The sequence below is a fragment of the Mandrillus leucophaeus genome, unplaced genomic scaffold (genome assembly GCF_000951045.1).
Source record: "Mandrillus leucophaeus isolate KB7577 unplaced genomic scaffold, Mleu.le_1.0 Scaffold5, whole genome shotgun sequence".
Taxonomy (NCBI): Eukaryota; Metazoa; Chordata; class Mammalia; order Primates; family Cercopithecidae; genus Mandrillus; species Mandrillus leucophaeus.
This window is the reverse complement of record NW_012105364.1, coordinates 13,337,435-13,361,082: the sequence shown is the minus strand read 5'-3', so window position 1 is coordinate 13,361,082 and position 23,648 is coordinate 13,337,435. Positions and strand designations below refer to the sequence as shown.

Sequence of the window (23,648 nt, the reverse complement as noted above, 5' to 3'; positions counted from 1 at the left end):
AGAACAGATAGGTGGGTGAACCTGGAAGACATTTTGCTAAGTGGAATAAGTGAGACACAAAAAGTAAAATATTGCATGATCTCACTTACATGCAGAATCCTTTTTTTTAAAGAAAGTAAAATATGCAGAGATAGAGAATAAAACTGGGTTACCAGGGGCAGGGTTGCAAAGAAGAAAAGAACAAGGCCTGAAGGAGTACGATACAAACACTTGGAGGAATATTTCTAGGCAAAAGGAACAGCCAGCAAAAAAAGATAAGAGAGCGACAGAAAAGCAGGCACAAGATTGAAGAGTCATCACTGACAGGTCCATGTGCCTTACATCTTCCAGTTAAAAAGATAATTAGGGAATACTAGATAACACACATGAGACAAATCCCCTCTCTGGCCTTAGCCAGGAAATCTCACAAGACAGACAGATTTGCAGCCAGGTCTCTGATCTTGAGAGACGCATGTATTTTAGGTATGCTGGTTACATTAGGTTGAGTTGAGTGCCCTGTCGCCAAATTCATGGGCATTCAGAGCCTCAGAATATGGCTTCACTTGAATGTTTGCAGATAGAATTAATTAAGGATCTCAATATGAAGTCAACCTGGATTTAGGGTGAACCCTAAGTCCAATGACTAGTGTCCTAATAAGAAGGGAGGCAACACAGTGAGACATACAGAAGAAGGTGATATGAAACTGAGGCACAAATTGGATGGATGTGTCTCAAAGTCAAGCCTCCAAAAGGCACCAACCTTACTCACATACACCTTGATTTCAGACTTCTGGCCCCCTGAATGGTGACAGAATAAATATCTATTGTTTCAAGCTACCCAATTTGTGATATTATGCTAGAAAACTATTAAACCAGTTGTCTTGATTTGGTTACACTTGTAACTGCTTTTTTTGTGATCAACAAATGTGTAGTGGACATTTGCATTTATGCTCCTAGAATGTACTCCCCATTTTGTGGTTTAAAAACATTTTGGATTTGCTCTGGGGAGGCCCCTTTAATCTTGTCTGTTTCCTCCACCCCAGTCCCCATTTTTTAATGACATTGAATCCATCTCCATTTCTAGGGACATATAACATAGGTCAAAGTAGATGAGCACATTTTATCCCACTGACCTTAGGGAGCTACTGAGACAAAAATCGTATTTTTGGCTATTAGAACGGTATCATTTTTTATTCCCACTGAATTTGATCCTGAGAGCCTGGGGATGCTGCCACAACTCTGCCATCGCATAGCACTTGAGACTCCAGTGAATACTGGAAAGAAGAGCTGAGAGGTTACGAGAAATCAGGTCCTGGGGAAGTCACTTGACCTCTAACTCTCACTAAGCCTGAAGCCCTGCCTGTCCTCAATCCTAATGAGTCAATTAATTATCTTTTTATTTTGAGGTGAGTCTCCTAAAATATTCAATCATAAGATTTCTGAGAAAAAAAATAGACTCCAACTTGGTTTATCATCTTAATTATTTTGACTACTAAGAAAAGTTAAGTGTACACATCACTTACATCAAAACTGGCAACATGTTGAATCTAAAGTCCAGCTGCTTACCTTATATCTCAGTGTCCCCCGCAACAAAGTGTGAGCAGAAGAAATGCCATAAATCTCAGCATATTTCGTACTGTCTCTGTTAGGATAGCCTTCCAAATTTAATCCTGGGAAAAAATCCATGGACGTAACGGCATCAAGAAAGGAGATGCCCCCTGCAACATTCACAACCTGAGGAACATTGAGAAGGCACAGATGGGGTTACAGTTGTTCCTTTCTTTTAGGGCTTCCCTGCATTATATGGACAAAGAAAGCAACAGAACTTTGAAAAAAAAAATAATGAAACCACCATAATCATTATCCCATACTTAAGCTGTTCTTCTAATATCATAATTAACAAAGCAATTCTTCTCTCAAGCCTCAAAATTTGACTCTAAAACATTTAGTTTTTCTAAACATAAGGTCTTATTTTCAAGTTTTTTCCTTCCCCTGGATAAAATGGCACTAAATTATTTACCACTAGAATTTGCCTTTTTTAAAAATATAAATATTTAGAAAAAAGTTTTAAAATAAACATTTTAATTTTATTTTTTAAACATTTATTTAAAAATAAAAAATGTTTAAAAAATAAACATCTAAAATTATTTTATATAAAAATGTTTAAAAAATAAACTTAAAAAAATAAGTTAAAGCAACAGATAATTATTTAAATGGCTTCTATGCTCAAACAACAATCAATATTCTCATTCTTTTCTTTTACTTTCATGACCCTTCTAAATGCCACATTAGGCATCAGTCACATACATTTCATTCAGACAGCTAAATTTATTGAGCAGTTACTATCTATGTGTCGGGGATCACACAAATTGTGAAGGGAATAACATGAGTGATGAAATAAAAATCTTTTGATATCTCAGTACTTCTATTTCCCATACCCCTACTCCCATCACACATACTCAAAATGCAATGAAGGATTTCTTTGTCTCTAATTTTAATTAAAGGACAAATTTTCTTTTAGTTTATGAGGCTTATTATTATCATTGAGATAATGGAAAGTATTCTGGAGTGATAAAATTAGGTGTGAGAATTCTGGTTGGTGCTGCTGGTGGAACTGAATTTTATCCTTATTGTACCACTGGAAACAATTTCTGACCAATTTCTCTAAGCTGCACAAAGCAATACTGTACCAGGGAGCTGCCAATGTACTTTAAGGTGGATTCACAGGATTTGCCTGAAGAGGCCTTTGGCTAAACTTAATGATTCTCATGCCTTATTTGTAGATGGGTTCTGAACGTGCCTTTGTATGAGACAGAAAATGGAAACTCATTTATATGTGGATGAAGCCTCAGAAAGAAAAGGGCTATGCTGGCTGCAATGTCAGGACCACTGGAGTCTTTTCAGTTCAGAGGCTCACTTTGGAGAGTGCCAAGCACCATTTCAAATTTCAAAAGTGAAAATCTGAATGAAGGATGTAAGGAATGCCTTTCATTTAATTTTCTTGTGAACTCTTCTAGACTGCAGAGTAAACATTTCCAAAGGGATGATTTCTGTACTACATCTTTAAAATCAATATATTTAAAAGAATTCTAAAGTTTTGAAAAAATGTAAGAAAGCAAATGTTGGGCATTGTAGTGCCCACCTGTAATCCCAGCTACTTGGCTCGGGAGGCTGAGGCAGGAGGATGGCTTGAGCCCAGGAGTTTGAGAATAGCCTGAGAGACACAGGCTGTTTAAGACACTATCTCTTAAAAAACAAAAAAAGCAAATGTTGACCGTTAGGGTCTTCACACCCATCTCATTTCTGTAATCTATGACAGTTCTTAAGTTTTGTTTGCTTGTTTGAAGGTCAGGAAAATTTCTGAAAGAAAAATTCAATAAAGACGACAATATTCTAGCTTACCAATCAGAAATAAAACAGCAAGTTCATAAGTCTATCATGAAATCCTTACAAAGAAGATGGAGAAATGTAAGCTGAATGGCAATGGTTCATTTATTGAGAATGGCCGTTGGCTAAGCAACCTGACCCAAAAATTACTGGGTAATCATTGTCATTTGATATTAATTCATAGTTGTATTTCTAGTGGCATATAATGTAATTCAACAGTAAGTTCTTTCTTGGTTATTATTTTATTAATAATTTGAATGACAACAGAAACATATTCGTCTGTTTTGTGGAGAATATACGTTTCTTTCTGCTCTGACAATGCTCAGGCTCATTATTCACTGCTGTTGCAAGTTTCTCTAGGTCCAGCTCTTTCACACACACACACAAATAAACACAAATACATATCTCCCAACTAGAGAGAATCACTGTTATATTTGAATAATGTATCATATATATTTAAATAATCACAATAAGCTTGATCACCAAATTAATAAGGAAATATACAATCATTTTTTCAGGGCCCACTACGTGCCCCGTGCCTTGTACTGGGCATTATCTTTAATCCATGAAATAACCCATTTTTCAGAGGTAAAAACTGAGGCTGAGTCACCCAAAGGCAAATTGAACTCAGTTCTATTTGACTGCAATGTCTGTATTCCTTCTACTACACTCTCCCCTTAATCATGCTTATTTCTGGATCAGTATTTTTAAGGGGATATTGACAAAGTCAGCATTCCAGATTATGCCACCTGGGATGCACCTGAAAGCTGCATAAAGAATGGATACAGGCAAAGGAAGATAGTGGTAGCTCTTGATTTCCAAGGGGCTGGGTGCTGCAGTCAAGGTGGTGGCAGGCAATGGATAGAGGGCTAGAAAACTTCTCTTAAAGCGATGTTTTCAGAGCAAGCACACTTCTCACTCAGATTACATGTTTTGCCAGGTTAGACTGGGAAACACTGCGGAAGGTGATGGCAAAGCTCTGCCATGTCACTCCCAAATGCCACCAATGTAAAAAAGTATACCACCCCTGTGAGGGGAATGAAACCAAGAGAAGATGAAATCACTGTCTCCGAATATGTGGAAGAAAATCACAATTGTTAGGAATCAAATTAGAAGTTAGAAATAGTACAAGTGGCTAGAAATTACTGCAAAGATATAAGACAATGAGATATATTCAAATTCATAGGCCACTGCCCAATTTCTGGAAAAGTTTAAGGCTTCAATTTTAAGTAGAAGTCAGAGAAGTGACTTGGTTCCCCATTATGATTCTGTGAATTATTTAAGACCCGTTCCATGGTGCAGGGTGATGATGGCACAGGGAGTGAAGGGCAAGAATACAAGAGAGGTTTTAAGTTGTTTAACAATCTGGCTTGGGAAACACACTGATACACTTGAATTACTGACTGAATAATGCAGCACCTAGAAAATTCCTAGACACGGAAAAACGAAGTGTCTGATTCTTTGATTCAGTTCAGACAAAATAATAGTGAACAGAGGCTGGAGTGGTCACAAAAAGCTTCATCCACAAGAGGAAACGCAAGTGGGACCTTGAAAAGAGTATTTTTTTTGGCAAGGAAAGGAAAGTTTTCTTTTTTTTTTTTGTTTTCTTCCCCGTTTTCGGGGGGTTGAAAAAGTACTCATTTTTACAAAAGAAGTTTAGGATGAAAGAAGAGAATTTCAAATCTAACAAATACAACTTCTGCTACCTGAAAATAACCTCTTGCTTTTCTTAAACCCTCACAACTACTAATTTCCTTAAGTAGCTAATATTTGCTAGATTGATTTCATGCCTGACAATCTGCTGTTAGGCAGATTGCAATCTATGTGACCTCGCTGACTAAGAACCCCGGAAGGCTGGCGTGATTGTCCTCATCTTCCGACAAGGAACCCAAAGCTCACAACCAGTAATGGCAGAGCCAGGCCCACAGATAGCAAGTTTCTTGCTCTTTCTTTTAGATGATTGTACTCTGCTGACCCTTTCATTGTTACCAACTTTAGCATTTATAAGGCCTCCCGAAAATAAGTGTTTTACTCAACTGAGACAAGAATTTGTCTTGCTTTCACATGTTAATTTATACTAAACATAGGCCAGTCTCTTAAGATCGCAGAAGGTAAAAGGAGCAGTTGGAATGCAATAGGAGACAGGCTGTAGCATGTAAAAGGATGTGTGCTTGGTAAAACATCACACTAAGATTCTGGTCCAAACCTTCATGATTCATAGAACTGAAGAATTGGATGGAACATCAGTGCTCACATTCCGCATCAGGAAACTGACATCCGGTGGATCTTTTCAACTGCCAGGTCTTTGGCTATGTTATGAGGGATGCCAGGAATTAGACCAGAACTCATCGATCCTGTTTATTATCCTGAAACATGTCACACATTCCAGCACCAAGTTAAAGTGTCCTGCTTGTTTAGTACTATTTTAAGTGTAGCTGTGGTTCTCTGATCATTAAATGAGTTGTTCTCAAATTCGGCTGCATATTAGAATCACTAGGGAGATTTTAAAAATCCCCAAACCCAGGCAAATCAGAATCTTTAGGGATGAGGCCCAAGCACTTTTTAAACTCCCCTTGTAATTCCAAGGTACAGCCAACTATGAGTTATTCTCTGTATCACAGGCACGGAAGACCATGGCTAATAACAGCATTCCTTGTTGCTTAAGAAATTCTTTCTGTCAACTCCTGCAATACATTTCGATTCACAGATTCATTGACAATGTAAAATACTGATGCTAGAATAATCTTTTTAAGACACATCTATCTGATCATATTACTCATCATTCCCTGCAGGGCCAGTACTAGGGCAAGGTGGGTGAGTGCCTACAACACAATTCAAAGAGGCACTCTGAGTCTCATTACATTTTTCTCCAAACTATGAGCATAAACTATGAAGTCAGATAGATGTGATTTGGATACTGGCTCTGCCACTTGCCATTTCTTTAAATGTAGCTGTTATCTTAAATCCCTAAACCTGATTTTTCCCCTTGTAAAACTGTCATACCATGAGTGCTAACATCCCTGCCTAGCTGGCACCTTCATATCCTTCAAGGCCAAGCACATCCTCTTCTCCACTAGTTTTCCTTCTCCCCATCCTCCTTCCCTCAACCCCTTCACCAAGGCCAATTAAACTGTTCTCCTGTCTGTACCTCTGAGCCACTTTAACATGCTTTGGAAATTTCCCTATTCAATTATAATTATTTATTCCCGTGTCTGTCCTTCCAGCCATTAGGCAATCTGGCAAAAGGAGAAAAAAACATCTTTAAGAGTTAGTTAGACCTGGGTTTGACTCTCAGTCAAATGACCTCAGACATAGTCTCTGAGCCACAGCTTTCTTATTGTAAAATAATGAAAATAATACTAAACTCAGAGAGTTCTTACGTTCTATTACATGGCAGCTGGGGAAGAAATTGCAGTTTCTTTCCCCAGCACAACAAACCCTCCATTCTAAGAGCTAAACCCCATCCCCAATCCAGCTGTGAGTTTCCTGAGGTCATGAATTTCATTCTCCGTGCCAGTCTTGGGTAACTTGCCCAAAGTCCAGCACATAGTAGATACTCAGAAAATGTCTGTCATGCTGAAATAAACCAAGAGATAACCAGTGTTTACATATATAGAGAAGTGAACTTTTGAATGGCAGAAACAACTTGTGAGAAGGCATAGGGAAGAATAGGCGCAGGCTTTGCTTGGACCCGCAAGGAGACCATGCTGAACAGCGCAGAAAACATACACTGTGAAATACCACAGGAGGAGATAATGGAGACAGCATTATTAAAGGGTTTGGGATCAGGGAGTATTTAGACTGTCCCAGGCAGTTATTGCAGGTTGATATCACTATGCTTGGATGAGATTCCTCACCTTTCCATCAAGCAGATAGGTGGCAGACTGCATTACGTTCATCAAAACTCCCACCGGACTCCAGCTAAATTTATATCTCAATGGATTGTTCGAATGTTCGGGGGCTGGAAGCCCACCACAGTAGGAAATATATGATTCAATCTATAAATTAAAGAATCAATATATAAGGAAGAATTCACAAGTTAGAGAATGTCTAAGTAATCAATTGAGGACAATGATATGAATGGAGTAAACTTGCTACAGTTTTTCATTCTTAAAGTTACTAAGGCGTTCGAAAATACATCTTCGAAGCCATGTACCATTCAATTAAATAACAGATGATTTTATATATATGTTTTTTTAAAAAACTGTAAAAATAGTGACTAACATTTTGTTCAGTTAAAAATCCAACTCTTAGTTCAATTCTACTTGGTCAGTTCCTACTAACTTTTGAATTCAAATTATATATTTACATATATATAATTTAAATACATATATATACACACATTCAAAAAACCTAAAACAATCTGAATCATCCCATTTACACCCAAAAGTACCTTGTCAAAGGTACTATTTCATAAATGATATTTCATATCAACAGACTCTGATACCCAAAGATTCGTCTCATTTTTAAAAGTCAAACCTTCTTACAGAATCTTCAAGGTAGTCTAAAATTTGTATTAAGCCAAAATCTTACAGTAGCATCTGTTTCTCCAAAATTTGGTTGCTACCTAAGACCTGGACATTGTTTTCCCATATAGATATTTTTGCAGTTATAAGATTTTATTTAAAATTTCTGGGAGGCCAAGGGGGATGGATCACCCGAGGTCAGGAGTTCGAGACTGGCCTGACCAACATGGAGAAACCCCATCTCTACTAAAAATACAAAATTAGCTGGGCACAGTGGTATGTGCCTATAATCCCAGCTACTCAGGAGGCTGAGGCAGGAGAATTCTTTGAACCTGGGGGTGGAGGTTGCAGTGAGCCGAGATCATGCCATTGTACTCCAGCAAAAAAACTCTTTAACTTTGATTAAAGTTGTTGCTATATTATAACTCATACTTTGATTCTGTACACAAGAAGTTAGACATTTTCATGTTCTCCTTTGGGCATAAATTGGGCTCACCGTGGCTCCCACTTCCTTGGCTTTATCTATTGTTTCCATTGCTAACATGTGATCAAGACCAGGGTCCAATCCCAATTCACCAATGACTGTGATGCCGGCATCTTCCACACTGCAGCAGGTGGAAAGAGGAAAAAGGAAATCTTGAATATAAAATAAAAACAATGCCATGGATTCACTCAGTTTGTTTAAAATGATTAAAACTTACCTCTTTTCCAATTCTTTTAGTGCTGGTGTGATGTAGCTTGCAGTGACCATGTTAACTTTGTTTGTGATGCAGGCCTTGGCCACAAGAGGGTGCAATACATAAGGCAACAAGCTTAAAAACAGGAAGAAACTAATCAGAAACTCCCTTTTTCAACCCTACCTTCCGAGGTACTTGAACTGTATTAAAGCTGCATCTTAAGTTACTGTTCTGATTAAATTATTCTCTCAGAAAAGGCAACATTTATACACTGTTGGTGGGAATGTAAATTAGTTCAGCTGCTACAGAGGGTAGTTCAGAGATTTCTCAAAGAGCTAAAGGTTGAACTACCATTCGACCTAGCAATCGCATTACTGGGTATCTATCCAAAGGAAAATAGATTATTCTACCAAAAAGACACATGCACTCACATATTCATCACAGCACTATTCTCAATAACAAAGAATGGAATCAATTGACATGCTCATCAATAGTGGATTGGGGCCAGGAGCTGTGGCTCATGCCTGTAATCCCAGCACTTTAGGAGGCCAAAGACAGGTGGGTCGCTTGGGTCCAGGAGTCAAGACCAGCTTGGACAACGTGGTGAAATATCATCTCTACAAAAAATACAAAAATTATTCCAGCATGTTGGTGCATGCCTGTAGTCCCAGCTACTCCAGAGACTGAAGTGAGAGGATCACTTGAGCTCAGGAGGTCAAGGCTGCAGTGAGTCGAGATCACACCACTGCACACCAGCCTGGGCAGTAGGGTGACATCCTGTCTCAACAAAACAAAACAAAATGAAACAAAAATAAAAAACACACCAAAAACAGTGAATTGGATTAAAAACTGTAATACATACACACCACTGAATACTACATAGCCATAAAAAAGAATGAAATCATGTTCTTTGCAGCAACATGGATGCAGCTGGAAACTATTATCCTATGCAACCTAACACAGAAACCGAAAACCAAATACTACAGGCTCTCACTTACAAGTAAGTGGGAGCTGAACATTGGGTGCACATGGAATTAAAGATGGAAACAATAGACACTGAGCACTACCAGAGGGAAGAGGTAAGAAGTGAAGCAAGGGCTGAAAAACGACCTACTGGGTACTATGCTTGTTACTCGGTGACAGATTCATTGATACTCCAAACCTCAGAATCACACAATATACTTTTGTAATAAACCTGCACATGTAACCCCTGATTGTAAAACAAAAGTTGAAAGTAAAATAAATAAATATTCCCTTGGACATGATCAATGACTCCCTGTGGGCCACAGAATAAAATCACCTTTTTATCACATTTAAATAGCAACACTATTCTATTGACCTGAGGAGGAATAAATGCCTGAGAAGTGGTTTTATTGTTTATTTTGTTTTTGTGTTTTTTTATGAACTAGAGAAAATCTGAAGTACACAGAATGAATTTGACAAGTACAATGGTGTAGTATGATATTGGTTATGTTGGTTTTCATGTTTTTGTTGGTACTGTAGACAGTTTTACCAAATAGTCAATAAAAAACAACTTAAATATTGTCATGTAATTGACAGGGTATTTTATTATTCCTACAATATATATAATATATTGTACTATTCCTACAATAGACGCTATTGTACAATAGATACACTCATTTATATAATACTCATATTTATGAAAATTCGATTTCTCGTGATTATGCAGTCCCAGTACCAAATTATAATCCCAAAGCCAAAATTGTTGAAAACCTAGTCAAAGTTGAGCTTTGAGTACAGCATCATCTGTTGTTCACCATGTGGATTTTTAGCGATTTTGATAGCCTTTACACTGATCAACACCATTAAAGCCTATCTCCTCCTTGGGCCCTTCCTGGAGTCTACTCAATAACGTAATACATGGGCCATCTTGACCTAGTTTGCCACTTCCTGATAGCCATTTGGAAGATGTGGAGGTAAAAAGAAAGGCAGCCCTATTTTAGTGGAAAACCCAAGACAGAAAACCCCAATCCAAATTATATCTGCCCCTTTAAGAAATTTCCAAAAAGTTGTTTTCCTCCACAAAGCTTTCCCAGATTCCCCCAAAGCCAGATATCCTTCCTCTGCATGCAACCAGTTATATCTTTTTAACATTTAATGGAATTTGATCCATTCGTCCCTGTATTTCTACAGCTCATGTATTACATTATTGAGCAGACTCCAGGAAGGGCCCAAGGAGGAGATAGGCTTTAATGGTATTGATCAGTGTAAAGGCTATCAAAATGGCTAAAAATCCACACGGTGAACAACAGATAATGTTGTACTCAAAGCTCAACTTTGATTGGGATTTCAACAAATTTGGCTGTGGTATAATAATTTGGTTCTGGGACTGCATAATCATAAGAAATTAAATTTTCATAAATATGAGTGTTATATACATGAGTATATCCATATTCTATTCTAGGAACAATAGAATACCCTATTAATTACATGACAATATTTAAGTTGTTTTTAATGCCTGTTTGGTAAAGCTGTCTACAGTACCAACAAAAAAATAAAAACCAATGTAAACAGTATCACACTATATCGTTGTACTTGTGAAATTCCTTCTGCATACTTCAGATTTTCTCTACTTCATAAAAAAAGATAAAACCACTTTTCAAGCATTTACTCCTCCGCAGGTCAATGGAATAGAGTATTGCTATTTAAATTTATTATAATGCAGAATAAAATTGTGTATGTCTTTTATCAGTATCAAAAGCTCCTGGTCTCTGTGTTTTTGTTTCTTTAAACCAAAAAGAATTAGTGCTAACAAATTTGGTAGACTTTTAGAAGCCACTGAGTAAAATACTTGCAAAACTATTAGAACCAAATATTAATAGAAAAGGTGCAATGTCATCATCTTAAAAGTTAAGCAGAAATTTTTAAATCACATTCTCCATATTAAACTTGCCCAATCAAAATTTTACTAAGAACTAATAATATTTTAAAACTTGTCCTTATAATAGGCTGAGAAGTACAATATTAGGATTGTGCCTGGTGGCACTTTTTAGACAAACGGATTAGAGTTCATAATTCATCTTGAATATGATATAGGAAGCACTCAATGGGACATACTCAAATTATTTAAGTTGACTACAGCCCAATTACTCCAAAAGGTCAAAAATGTCACTTGTGAAAAATACATACAAAATACATGCGGAATTTTCAAAGAAACATTGAAATCAATTACTACTTTGTATTAAATTATTAAAAACTAAATTTGAAAAATTAAAACTATGAGAACTGTACATATTACTAAAATTTTTTTGAAACATATTCTTTACTCATTTTTTTGTAGTCCCTATCACTGTGTTTATATCAAAACATTATTTCCTCAACTTAAAAAATAAAACAGTTGGCCAGGCATGGTGGCTTATGCGGTAATCCTGGCACTTTGAGAGGCTGAGGCAAGTAGATTGCTTGAGGAGTTCAAGACCAGCCTGAGCAACATGGTGGTACCCCATCTCTACTAAAAATACAAAATGTAGTTAGGCATAGTGGCATATGCCTGTAGTCCCAGCTACTTGGGTGGTTGAGGTGGGAGGATCACTTGAGTCTGGGAGGCGGAAGTTGCAGTGAGCCAAGATTGTGCCACTGCATTCCAGCCTGGGTGACAAAATGAGACTCTGTCTCGAAAAAAGAAAAAAAAAAAATGTAAGGAATGCTATAGGATAACACTGTTTAATGGCATTACCACTCTTCAGCATAGAAAATATACCAAATGAGAAAAGATTAAATATAAAACAGATTTTGCTAATGCTAAATCTTATTGAAGGCCACCTGTTTGCTAAATTTTAAAATTTGGATATATTAATAGATTGATGTCTTTGTCCATTATCTTGTCACATTTTATTTCAGATTTTGTTTCAAATGGATTTTATTGTGTTATTTACTTTTAATTAAAAATGATATATTTAGGTACCTATGTGTGTCAAAATGAATTACTGTTCTACTTGGAAGGCTAGATCATTGTATTTTGAATCAGGATTTCTTTACATGGTAAATATCAGAGAGGTTTAGTTGGTCATTAGTCAATTTTTTCTAGATAAAAATTAATGCTCATAAAATTTTTATAAGTTGAGTGACATTTTAAGTGCATGAAGTTAGCCTACATTTAAAGATACCAAGAGAAATGTAAAAATGCCAGCTTACAGAACTACCTTTCATTATATGATTTCCAAGCTTGCTTTTTTTTTTTTTTTAAGCAGAATATCACGGAACTTCCTCCAAAGATACAATTTGAAACCAATCTGTGAAAGTGATTAGGTAATCACTGTGAGGGAACAGATAACTGTCTTCCTCTCATCTTGGGAAAATTCTAAGAATGAATAACTATTCTCATCACTTTGACATATCAAAACCAAATGTATTTATTATTTATTTATTACTTTGATTTTAGGTTCAGGGTACATGTGCAGGTTTGTTATACAGGTAAATTGTATGTCATGGGGGTATGGTGTACAGATTATTTCGTTATCTAGGTAATAAGCATAGTACCCAATAGGTAGTTTTACGATCCTCACCCTCCTCCCACCCTTTACCCTCAAGTAGGCCCTGATGTCTATTGTTCCTTTCTTTGTGTACACATGTACTCAAATATCAAAACCAAATTTAGTTATAGAGCAAATCTCATGTAATGCTGTATCTAGATGTTAGATCTGCATTTTTGTTAGTAATACTCTATTTCAAGATCTGTTGCTATGAGAGACTTAAAATGGTCATAAGGCTAAGTAATCTACTTATTTCATTTAAGTTTTATAACTCCAAAGAACAAAATGGATACTAAAGTATATAAAACATTAGTACCTTATGACCTGCAATCGCACTTCTAAGTATATACCCAACAGAAATGTGTAATTACTGTTTTGGTGAAATGGTCACAAAAAGACAAATACTGAAATGTGTATAACAGTGTGACTTATAACAGCCAAAATCCAGAAACAACCTAAATATCTACAGTAGTCAAATAAATAACAATGGTATATTCACATAATGAAATACTACACAGCAATGAGAATGAATAAACTATTATTTCAGACAATAGCACAGATGACTCTCATAATCACAACACTGAATGGAAGAAGGCAGCCACAAACGAGCATATATTGAATGATTCCAATTATATGAAGTTTGAAAGCAGGCAAAAACTGAATGTCAGAAGCCAGGATAGTGTTTACTCTTAGAGGATGGGGTAAGCGAATAGAAAGAGGCACCAAGAGGGCTTCTGGGGAATTATTGATACTCTGTTTCCTGACATAGATAATCGTCACAGAGTGTGTTCACTTTGTGAAAATTCATTGAGCTAGATACTTATGATTTGTGCACCTTCTGGACCCATGGTTCAATTAAAAAGTTTACTCCAAAAGAGTATGAAGAGAGAAGTGAAAGAGAAAGAGAAAAATAAGAGAAAAGAAATAACAACAAAAATATGAAACTCATTTCTTGCCAGATACTGACCTGATGACAAGATCCTGTTTTGCCACCAAGAAGCCCAGCTTCTCTTCTTGTTTACAAATGTCCATGCTAACAGGATTAATATTATATTTCTTGCCTAACTGTTCAATTTGATTCTTCATGTCAGAGCCTATTTCAAGAATTAAAAGTCACATTTTTAGATATGTCAGAGTAAAATATATTTTAATATCTCCAAAAATAAATGTTCAAATTTCAGAAACAAAGTAGTCTTCTAAAATGTAGAAGTCAACATGCTTTAAAATATATTTTTCTTCTTCAAAAATTAGGGCTTATTTACCTACTGTTATTTCTATATTGCCATCTCTTGATAAATATTCCAATACAGGCTCAGATACATAGCCAGATCCAAGAACCAAAACCTTTCTGGTGCCCATTGAAAGTGACTGAGCACATTCCCTATTTAAAAAAAAAGAGGGGAAGGGGCTAATTAAAATTTTATTTTTTTTAAATAACAGAATCTTGCTGTCCACAAATCATACTAAAACCTAAATAATGAAGCAACATTTTCTCTTCACATTACTTAAAATAAGAATTTCAACATGAGTGAGTTCCCTATACCAACATATTTCTTCAATTATTTTACATTTTGTACAATGAAGAACAATAGACATGATGTCTCTGAGATATATATCTGTAGATGTATAGATGTATTTCATGAATTTCCAGTATTACTAGTGAGGTGCAGGTGCTGGACCTTTTCTTGGTTTGCTTGTGATTAAGTAACTTGGTCTCACATTTCATCCTTCCAGAAGATGTAACTCAAAATCATGCAAGGGGCTTTACCTTGGAAACTTTATTACTCACATCAATCCCAGAAGGCAACAATTTGAGCAAGAGAATATTATTACCCATATTAGAAATTGTTTTGTCATATATCTTTAGGGTCACTTGAAAATAGTCAAAACCATGACTTTGAGTCACAAATGTCACGGGTTAAATGTAGAAAACGAAGATTAGTGTTAGGCATTATTTTAATTCTTAAACAGTTTATTCTGCTGGAATTATACCTTCCAGGCAGATGATTTTCTGTCTTTCCCACAAACTATGACCTCCAAGGCAGCATCTAAGACTTACCCATCTTTACAAACCCATTAACGCTCAGCATGTTTTGTTTTAAATATGGAATTTACTCATTAAATATTTTTTGAATCAAATTCCCTATTATCAACATGAAACCAAAGAAATGGCCTGGTGCCAGGGACTGAAGTAGGCTCTGTTATTTAGAATCTTTAGGTCAGAATGTCTCTTGAACATTAACCCAAAAACCTTTTCATTAATTTTAAATAAATAAAAATAAGTATAAGTATGAAACATTCCTGTCCCTCTGTACCCCAACACACATTATTACTGATGTGAAGAGGTCTCATTTAACTACTACCGTCTCCCATTTCACCTTCCAGAGAGAACCACTATTATTTGGTTATTATACATTCTATCTAACAATATTTTCTGTAGTTTGTATAATTAAAACATTCCAAATATCAAATGCTCAAAACAGAAACTCACTCCTAGATTCTAATACTGTCTAGCCCATCAGTACCCCCAAACCCCAGATTCCAGGTTAATAATCACTGTGCTAAGTGATGAAAAGAACAGAAGAATAAGGCAGGATTCAATACAAAGTAAATTTCCTTTCAAAATGCAAACTTTGTTACTAGTATCTTGGCACAAGTTTCCATCAGGAAAGAGGGCAGCAAGTTCTAGCAATCAGAGCCAAGTAAACCTGCTGCTACATGAAATATGACACGTAAGAGAGAAGATATCACATGACCAGTCATGTTAGACTTGTCACTAGTATCAGTAGTGTAAAAGACCATCGGATGATGAGAATCAAAACATAGAGCTATGAAAAACAAACAGATGTGAAGTTTTACCTGTAAGAAATTCTCCTATAGGGTTATAGAGCTAGCTTCTCTTATTCACAAAGAAAAAAAATTAAATACTTAGTGTCTTACACCAGAATATTTCACTGACACATCAAAAAGTAACTATAATCAAACCAGCACATATGGAAAAGGCCTAACTATAGCACGCTTGATCTGGGCAGATCTCTTTGTTTACTGCTTGTCGGTGGAACCACTGAAAAAGATTAGACAGTTGTGTTGTGTTGTGTTGTTTCCCAGCTCTGGTTTCTCCTGAGACTTCAGTACATGGGTTCCTTTTTTAATGTGAAAAGACCAGCAGAATAGATATAAACACAGATCAAAGGCAATTGGCTGGAGGAGACCAGAACATTTCAAAAAAGTAAAATTAATGTTTTCAAACTTTAAGTAGTAAAATTAATTAAGGAAACAAGGGCCTTAGCTAAAGACCTTTCTAAAGTAATGATCCTCTTGAGTAGATTTGCTACATTACCTTTTGGCATCTTCCCCCTAATAAGAATCCCTGGAGAAAACTACCTCTTATTTCCATCAATTGTTTATTCACAACTCTCTTAATTTGTAATCACGAATTCTCTTTCCTGAACACTACACTAAACAAAAAAGAGTCCAAATCCTCAACTAAAACCCAAACTAAAAGCACCACAGAAAGTCTAGTGTGCTCATTTTCCTTTGAAAAAATAACTGAGGCATGACCATGTGTAAAAAATCTGAGAAAAATAAGAAGCTACCTGAAGGACAATCCTTTCGGATTTTTGCTTGCTTACCCATACGTCTACACAGGCTATTAGAAAGCCAAAATGATGCTATACTACTGTTAAGTGGGAAACAGTCACAGTGGTTTCAGCCAGCCACTTAGTTTGGATTTCCTACATTTTCAAACATCATCAAAATTTATATATTGTACAAACCTAATATTAAGAACTCCCATTGAAGCATTAAAAAATGCTCATTAATTCCAAGATAAGAATAAATGTATAAAACAAGAGGATTTGAACAATACTTACCTGCTCTCCCGGAGTGTCTGGATATATTTATATTTATCAGGTAATGTACCGTTGGATGTAATCACTGCCTAAATGTATATGACACAAGACATTTCTTTAGTATCCACAGTTTAGTCCTACAAACATGGTCTCATGACTGATAGAGAAGAGACAGAATGGCAAAGATGGAGAGAGGGAGAGAGAGAGAAGAGAGCAAAACTGGTAATAGAAAAAACACATTTATGAAAAAATATTCTTCTCATAACTTACATCTCTCACCACAGGAGAAAAATTCTGACTTTCAAGAGGCTGTGTCGCATCTGATAATATCTGAAAGGAAAATGAGATTTGTAAGAGATAAATGACACTGCAAAGAAGGCCTCTTGGTGTTTGTATCCATATTAAAATATTAATCAAGGGAAAAAAAGAATTTAAGAAACAGTTTTCTGAGGATCACCGAGTATAAGGGATTGCTAATAGAAGTCTTCTACAAGCAATCAACTCTACGCACAAGACTATGGTGTTTCAGCACAAGTCCCAATTTTAAAACTAAAATTGGATTATAATCATCTTTGCTTGCTGTGAACACAAAAAAGCTTATCTTTTCCAACCAGTTAAATGTATCGTATTAAGCACGTTGCCAAATATCTTCACAAGCTTTATAGCTATAGTCCCCTCTTCAAGGGCCTCTACTCCATTCCAAAAGTTCAAGTTGTTCTATTAGGAGTAGAGAATGAGGTTTTCCACTCAGCAAGGCCACCACCTCAGCAGTAAGGGGTCTCCCTCAGATCAGTATCAGTAGTTATATGTATAGATACATCAGCATTTCAAAGGTGGTAGCAAAAGTGACTTGACCGAGTAGAACCTTGAAAGTCATGCACATCCTCTTCACATTATCTTGCAGAATTGAGTCAGAGACAACAAAAAAAGTAAGATGTCTCATATTAACATTTCAGCAACCTTCTAGTCCTCCTCTTTTCTCCCAAGGAACCCAACTCTTGAATATGGTGCCAAGAAGCAATGGGTATATAAGTCAGTCCCTCTCAGAGAACCCAATTCTTGAACATACTGCCAAGAAGTAATGTCATATAAGTTAGCATTGCTGCTTCTGGTGGATAGAGAAGGGCCAATGAGACAGTCTTTCCTCCCTAACTAGGGGTTAAGATCTAGCTCACTCACCCAACTAAAAACAAGAAAAATGTACCTAGAAGGTGCTGGTAACAGAGAATTTATTTAGTGTATTAAAATAAATAGAAAATTGTTTTCATGTATCTAAAATAAATGGTAATTTGAAAAACGTCAGTTGTCCAAAGGACTGAAACCTAGATTTAAATTACTTCATCCTAACTGAATTTAGGTGAATTTCTCCTAACCTTTATCCTTGTCTATCCCACTGCCCAAAACAAAGAATATATTATCTGGAGGAAAATCACACAATATCTGGAGCCTCGAGTCATCTCTAAAGTTTTGAATACACAATGTCTAGCATTCAACCAAAAATAAATAAATATATTGAAAGGTAAGAATTTACTGAAAACCATAAAAACCAAGGGAAAAAACAGGGAACATAAATAGAACCAAGAAGTGTAATGGAATTAACAAAAATGACTCTAAATTGTGATTAATATATTCAAAAAAATAAAAGTACAATATAGATAACTTTTTTAAAAGATGTAAAACTTTAAAATTAATGAATATAAATTTTTGATAAATGAAAAATAACATGTTTCAAGCCTTGGAAGACAGATGAACCTCCAGATACATGAAGAAGCTCAACAATCTCCAGAGTCAACCCAAAGAGGTCCCTTTATAATTACTGTCAAAAACCAAAGAAGAATGATATTAAAAGCAGCAAGATAAAAATATCATGCTACATATAAGGGAATCTCTATTAAACTATCAGCAGATTTCTCAGTAGAAATCCTGCAGGCCAGGAGAGAATGGAATGATATATTCAAAGTGCTGATGCACAGAAAACTGCCAGCCAAAAATGCTATACACAGCAAAGCTGTCCTTCAGAAAAAAAGAAGAAATAAAGCCTTTCCCAGACAAGCAAAACTTTAGGGAATTCTTCACCACTAGAACTGCTCTATAAGAAATGCTTAAGGGAGTTTTTCAAGTAGAAAAAAATAACATTACTAACATGCAAACATATAAAAGTACAAAATTCACTGGTAAAGATAGATATACAATCAAATCCAGAATACCCCAATACTACTATGGCACTCTGCAAAAGATAGGTATTTATAACTCTAAGATGAAAGTTAAAATTCACAACAGTCAAAATAATGATAGCTACAATAAAGTATCAAGAAATACGTAAGCTAAAAAGATGTAAATTGTGACATCAAAAAATATTAACTGGTTGCACCCAACTCAGAAAGGTAAAAAAGAAATATATATAGTATGTATGTATACTATATATATACACACACACAAATATATATAGTGTGTGTGTGTGTGTATATGTGTGTATATATAGTATACATACATATATATATGTGGCTGAAAGGATTAAAAAAAACAAAGCTCCACTAGTCACAATAGCAAAGATATGGAATCAATCTTGATACCTATCAGTGGTGAATTGGATAAAGAAAATGTGGTATATATACACCATAGAATACTATGCAGCCATAAAAACGAATGAAATTGGCCAGGCACAGGGGCTCACACCTGTTATCCCAGCACTTTGAGAGGCCAAGGTGGGCAGATCACCTGAGGTCAGAATTTCAAAACTAGCCTGGCCAACATGGTGAAACGCTGTGTCTATTAAAAATACAAACATTAGCCAGGCTTGGTCGTGGGCACCTGTAATTCCACCTACTGGGGAAGCTGAGGCAGAAGAATTGCTTGAACCCAGGAGGTGGAGGTTTGTGAGATGAGATGGTGCCACTACACAAGCCTGGGTGACAGAGCAAGACTGCCTCAAAAACAAACAAACAAACAATGAAACTATGACCTTTGCAACAATCTGGAATCAGTTGAAGGCCATTATCCTAAGCAAATTAATGTAGGAACAGAAAACCAAATGCCACATGTTCTCAGTTATAAGTGGGAGCTAAACGCTGAGTATACGTGGACACAAAGAAGGGAACAATAGAAACCAGGGTATACTTGAGGGTAGAGGATGGAAGGAGGGTGAAAATTGAAAAACTACCTATCAGGTACTACGCTCACTACTTGAGTGATGAATTCATTTGTGCTCCAAACCCCAGTGACATGCAATTTACCCATGTAATAAAACTGCACATGTACCCCCTGAAGCTAAAATAAAAGTTGCAAGGAGAAAAAGAAAAATAGACTCTCACTATATGCTGCCCACAAGAGACATACTTTCACCTTAAGAATGCACATAGGCTTTCATCCCTCAAAGGGGATGAAAGAAGATATTCCATGCAAATAATAGCCAACAGAGGACAGGGACAATACTTATTCCAGACAGAAAAAACTTAACTCAAAAATTTTCACAAGAGACAAAGAAAGTCATTATTAAGGAGCTCAAGTCATTAAGAAGACATAGCAATTGTAAATATATGTTCTCTCAATATTGGAACACCTAAACATATAAAGCAAATATTAATTAATCAACATGAAGGTAAAAAATAAATACCAAAGCAATAATAGTAGGAGACTTCAATACCCCTCCTTCAAAAATGGAAAGACTAACCACGAAGAAATTAATTAGAAAATACTGGAATTGATCTGTGCTTTAGACAAAATGAACCTAATAGATAAATATAGAACGTTTTATCCAGTAGCACCAGTGTACGCATTCTTCTCTAGTACATATAGATCATTCTCCAGAATAGATCATATGGTAGGCCACAAAATACGTCTTAACAAATTTTAAAAAAACTGAAATCATATCAAGTATTGTTTCTGATCACAATGGTATGACGCTAGAAATCAATAACAAGAGAGACTTTGGAAACTACAAACACATGCAAATTAAACAACATATTCCTCATCAATCTAGGAGTCAATAGAGAAATTAAAAAGGAAATTTAAAAATTTCTAGAGACAAATGAAAATGAAAACACAATCTACCAAAAGCTATGCGATAGAGCAAAAGCAGTACTCAGAAGGAAGTTTATAGCAATGTTGAAATGCCTATTTCAAAAAAGAACAAAGATCTCAGATAAACGAATGTTGCACCTCAAGAAACAAGAAAAACAGGAACAAACTGAAACCAAAATTAGTAGACACAAAGAAATAGCGATGGTTAGAGAAGACATAAACAAAATAGAGATGTAAAAAATACAAAAGATCAATGAAACAGTTTGTTTGAAAAGGTAAACAAAATCAACAAGCCCCAAGTCTGCCTAAGGAGAAAAGAGAAAAGACTCTAATAAATAAAATTTCAGATGACTGTTGTTGGTGTATTGGAATGCTAGTGATTTTTGTACGTTGATTTTGTATCCTGAAACTTTGCTGAAATTGCTTATCAGCTTAATTTTTGGGCTAAGACTATGGGTTGTCTACGTATAGAATCATGTCATCTGCAAAAAGGGATAATTTGACTTCCTCTCTTCCTATTTGAATGCTCTTTATTTCTTTCTCTTACATGATTGCTCTGGCCAGGACTTCCAATACTATGCTGGATACAAGTGGTGAGAGAGGGCATCCTTGTTGCCAGTTTTCAAGGGTAATCAATGTCATTAAAATGGCCATAGTGCCCAAAGCAATTTACAGATTCAATACTATTCTTATCAAATTACCCATGACATTCTTCATAGAACTAGAAAGAAACTATTTTAAAATTCACATGGAACCAAAAAGAAGCTGAATAGCCAAGGCAATCCTAAGCAAAATGAACAGAGCTGGAGGTATCATGCTACCTGACTTCAAAGTATATTACAGGGCTACAGTAACCAAAACAGCATAAGACTGGTACAAAACCAGAAACAACGACCAATAAAACAGAATAGAGAGCTCAAAAATAAGGCCACACATCTACAACCATCTGATCTTCAACAAAGCTGACAAAAACAAACAATGAGGAAAGGACTCCCTGTTTAATAAATGGTGCTGGGATAACTGGCTAGCTATACAGAAGATTAAAACTGGATCGCTTCCTTACACTATATAAAATGGTATAAATAAACTCAAAGTGGATTAAAGAATGAAATGTAAAACTCAAAATTAAAAACCCTGGAAGATGATCTAGGCAAAACCATTCTGGACATGGGAACTGGCAAAGATTTCATGATGAAGAACCAAAAACAATTGCAACAAATGGGATCTAATTAAAGAAAAGAGTTTCTGCACAGCAAAAGAAACTATCAACAGATTAAACAATCTACAGGACGGGAGAAAATATTTGCAAACTATGCGTCTGACAGAAGTCTAATATCTGGCTTCCATAAAAACTTAAATTTATAAGAAAAAACAAACAACCCCCTTAAAAACTGGGCAAAGGACATGAACAGACACTTTTCAAATGAAGACATACATGCAGTCAACAAGCATATGAAAACAAATTCAACATCACTGATCATTAGAGAAATGCAAATCAAAACCACAATGAGACACTGTCTCACACCAGTCAGAATGGATATTACTAAAAAGTCAAAAAATAACAGATGTTGGTGAGGTTGTGGAGAAAAAGGAATGTTTATACACTGTTGGTGGGAGTATAAATCAGTTCAACCCTTGTGGAAAGCAGTGAGGCAATTCCTCAGAGAGATGAAAACAGAACTACTCTTCAACCCAGCAATCCCATTACTGGGTATATAGTTAAAGGAATATAAAATGTTCTATCAAAAGGACACATGCACATGCACATAGTGTTGTAAAGAGTGCTCATTGGAGCGCTATTGTAAATAGCAGAGACATGGACATAACCTAAATGCCTATAAATGATAGACTGGATAAAGAACATGTGGTACACCATGGAATACTATGAAGCCATAAAAAAGAATGACATCATGTCTTTTGCAGGAACATGGATAGAGCTAGAAGACATTATCCTTAGCAAATTAATGCAGGAACAGAAAACCAAATACTGAATGCTCTCCCTTATAAGCAGGAGCTAAATGATGAGGACATATGGACACATAGAGGGGAACAACACACATTGGGGCCTTCCTGAGGGTGAAGGGAGAGGAGCAGGAAAAAATAACTATTGGGTACTATAAAAAAATAACTATTGGTACTAGGCTTAATACCCTGGTGATGAAATAATCTGTACATCCACCCCTCGTGACACAAGTTTACCTAAGAACAAACCTGCACATGTACCCCTGAACCTAAAAGGTTTTTTTTTAAGTACGTATTAGCTTCTGCAACAATATTGCATAATATATCACCCACAACTCAAAACAAACAAACAAACACACACACAGATGAAAAAGGAGACATTACAACTGATACCACAGAAATACAAAGGATCATAAGAAAGCATTATGAACAATGATATGCAAACAAATTGGAAAACCTAGAAGAAATGGACAAATTCCTGGACAATTACAACCTACCAAGATTGAACCAGAAAAAAATAAACAATCTGAATAGATGAATCAATAACAGGCAGTGAGATTGAATCAGTAATAAAAAGTCTCCCATCAAAGGAAAGCCCAGGACCTGATGGTTTCACTACTGAACTCTACCAAACATTTAAAGAAGAATTAACACCAGTTCTTCTCAAACTATTCCAGAATATCAAGGAGGAGGAAATTCTTCCAAACTAATTATATGAGGCCAGTGTTAATGTGATACCAAAATCAGACAAGGACATAACAAAAAATGTAAGCTTCAGGCCAATATCCCTAAAGAATATAGATGCAAAAATTT

General features: G+C 35.9%; 1 protein-coding gene across 1 annotated transcript in view; it reads right to left on the bottom strand.

The window, feature by feature from the left end:
- Window positions 1-23,648, bottom strand: part of AASS (aminoadipate-semialdehyde synthase) — a 71,016-nt gene that overhangs the window by 8,094 nt on the left and 39,274 nt on the right. The window contains exons 11-18 of the mRNA XM_011995998.1: window positions 17,124-17,183; window positions 16,875-16,942; window positions 14,265-14,383; window positions 13,970-14,096; window positions 8,534-8,644; window positions 8,329-8,437; window positions 7,224-7,364; window positions 1,546-1,713 (exon numbers count right to left, since the gene is read on the bottom strand). Coding sequence (XP_011851388.1) covers window positions 1,546-1,713; window positions 7,224-7,364; window positions 8,329-8,437; window positions 8,534-8,644; window positions 13,970-14,096; window positions 14,265-14,383; window positions 16,875-16,942; window positions 17,124-17,183 — 903 coding nt within the window. The remainder of the gene's footprint in view (window positions 1-1,545; window positions 1,714-7,223; window positions 7,365-8,328; window positions 8,438-8,533; window positions 8,645-13,969; window positions 14,097-14,264; window positions 14,384-16,874; window positions 16,943-17,123; window positions 17,184-23,648) is intronic.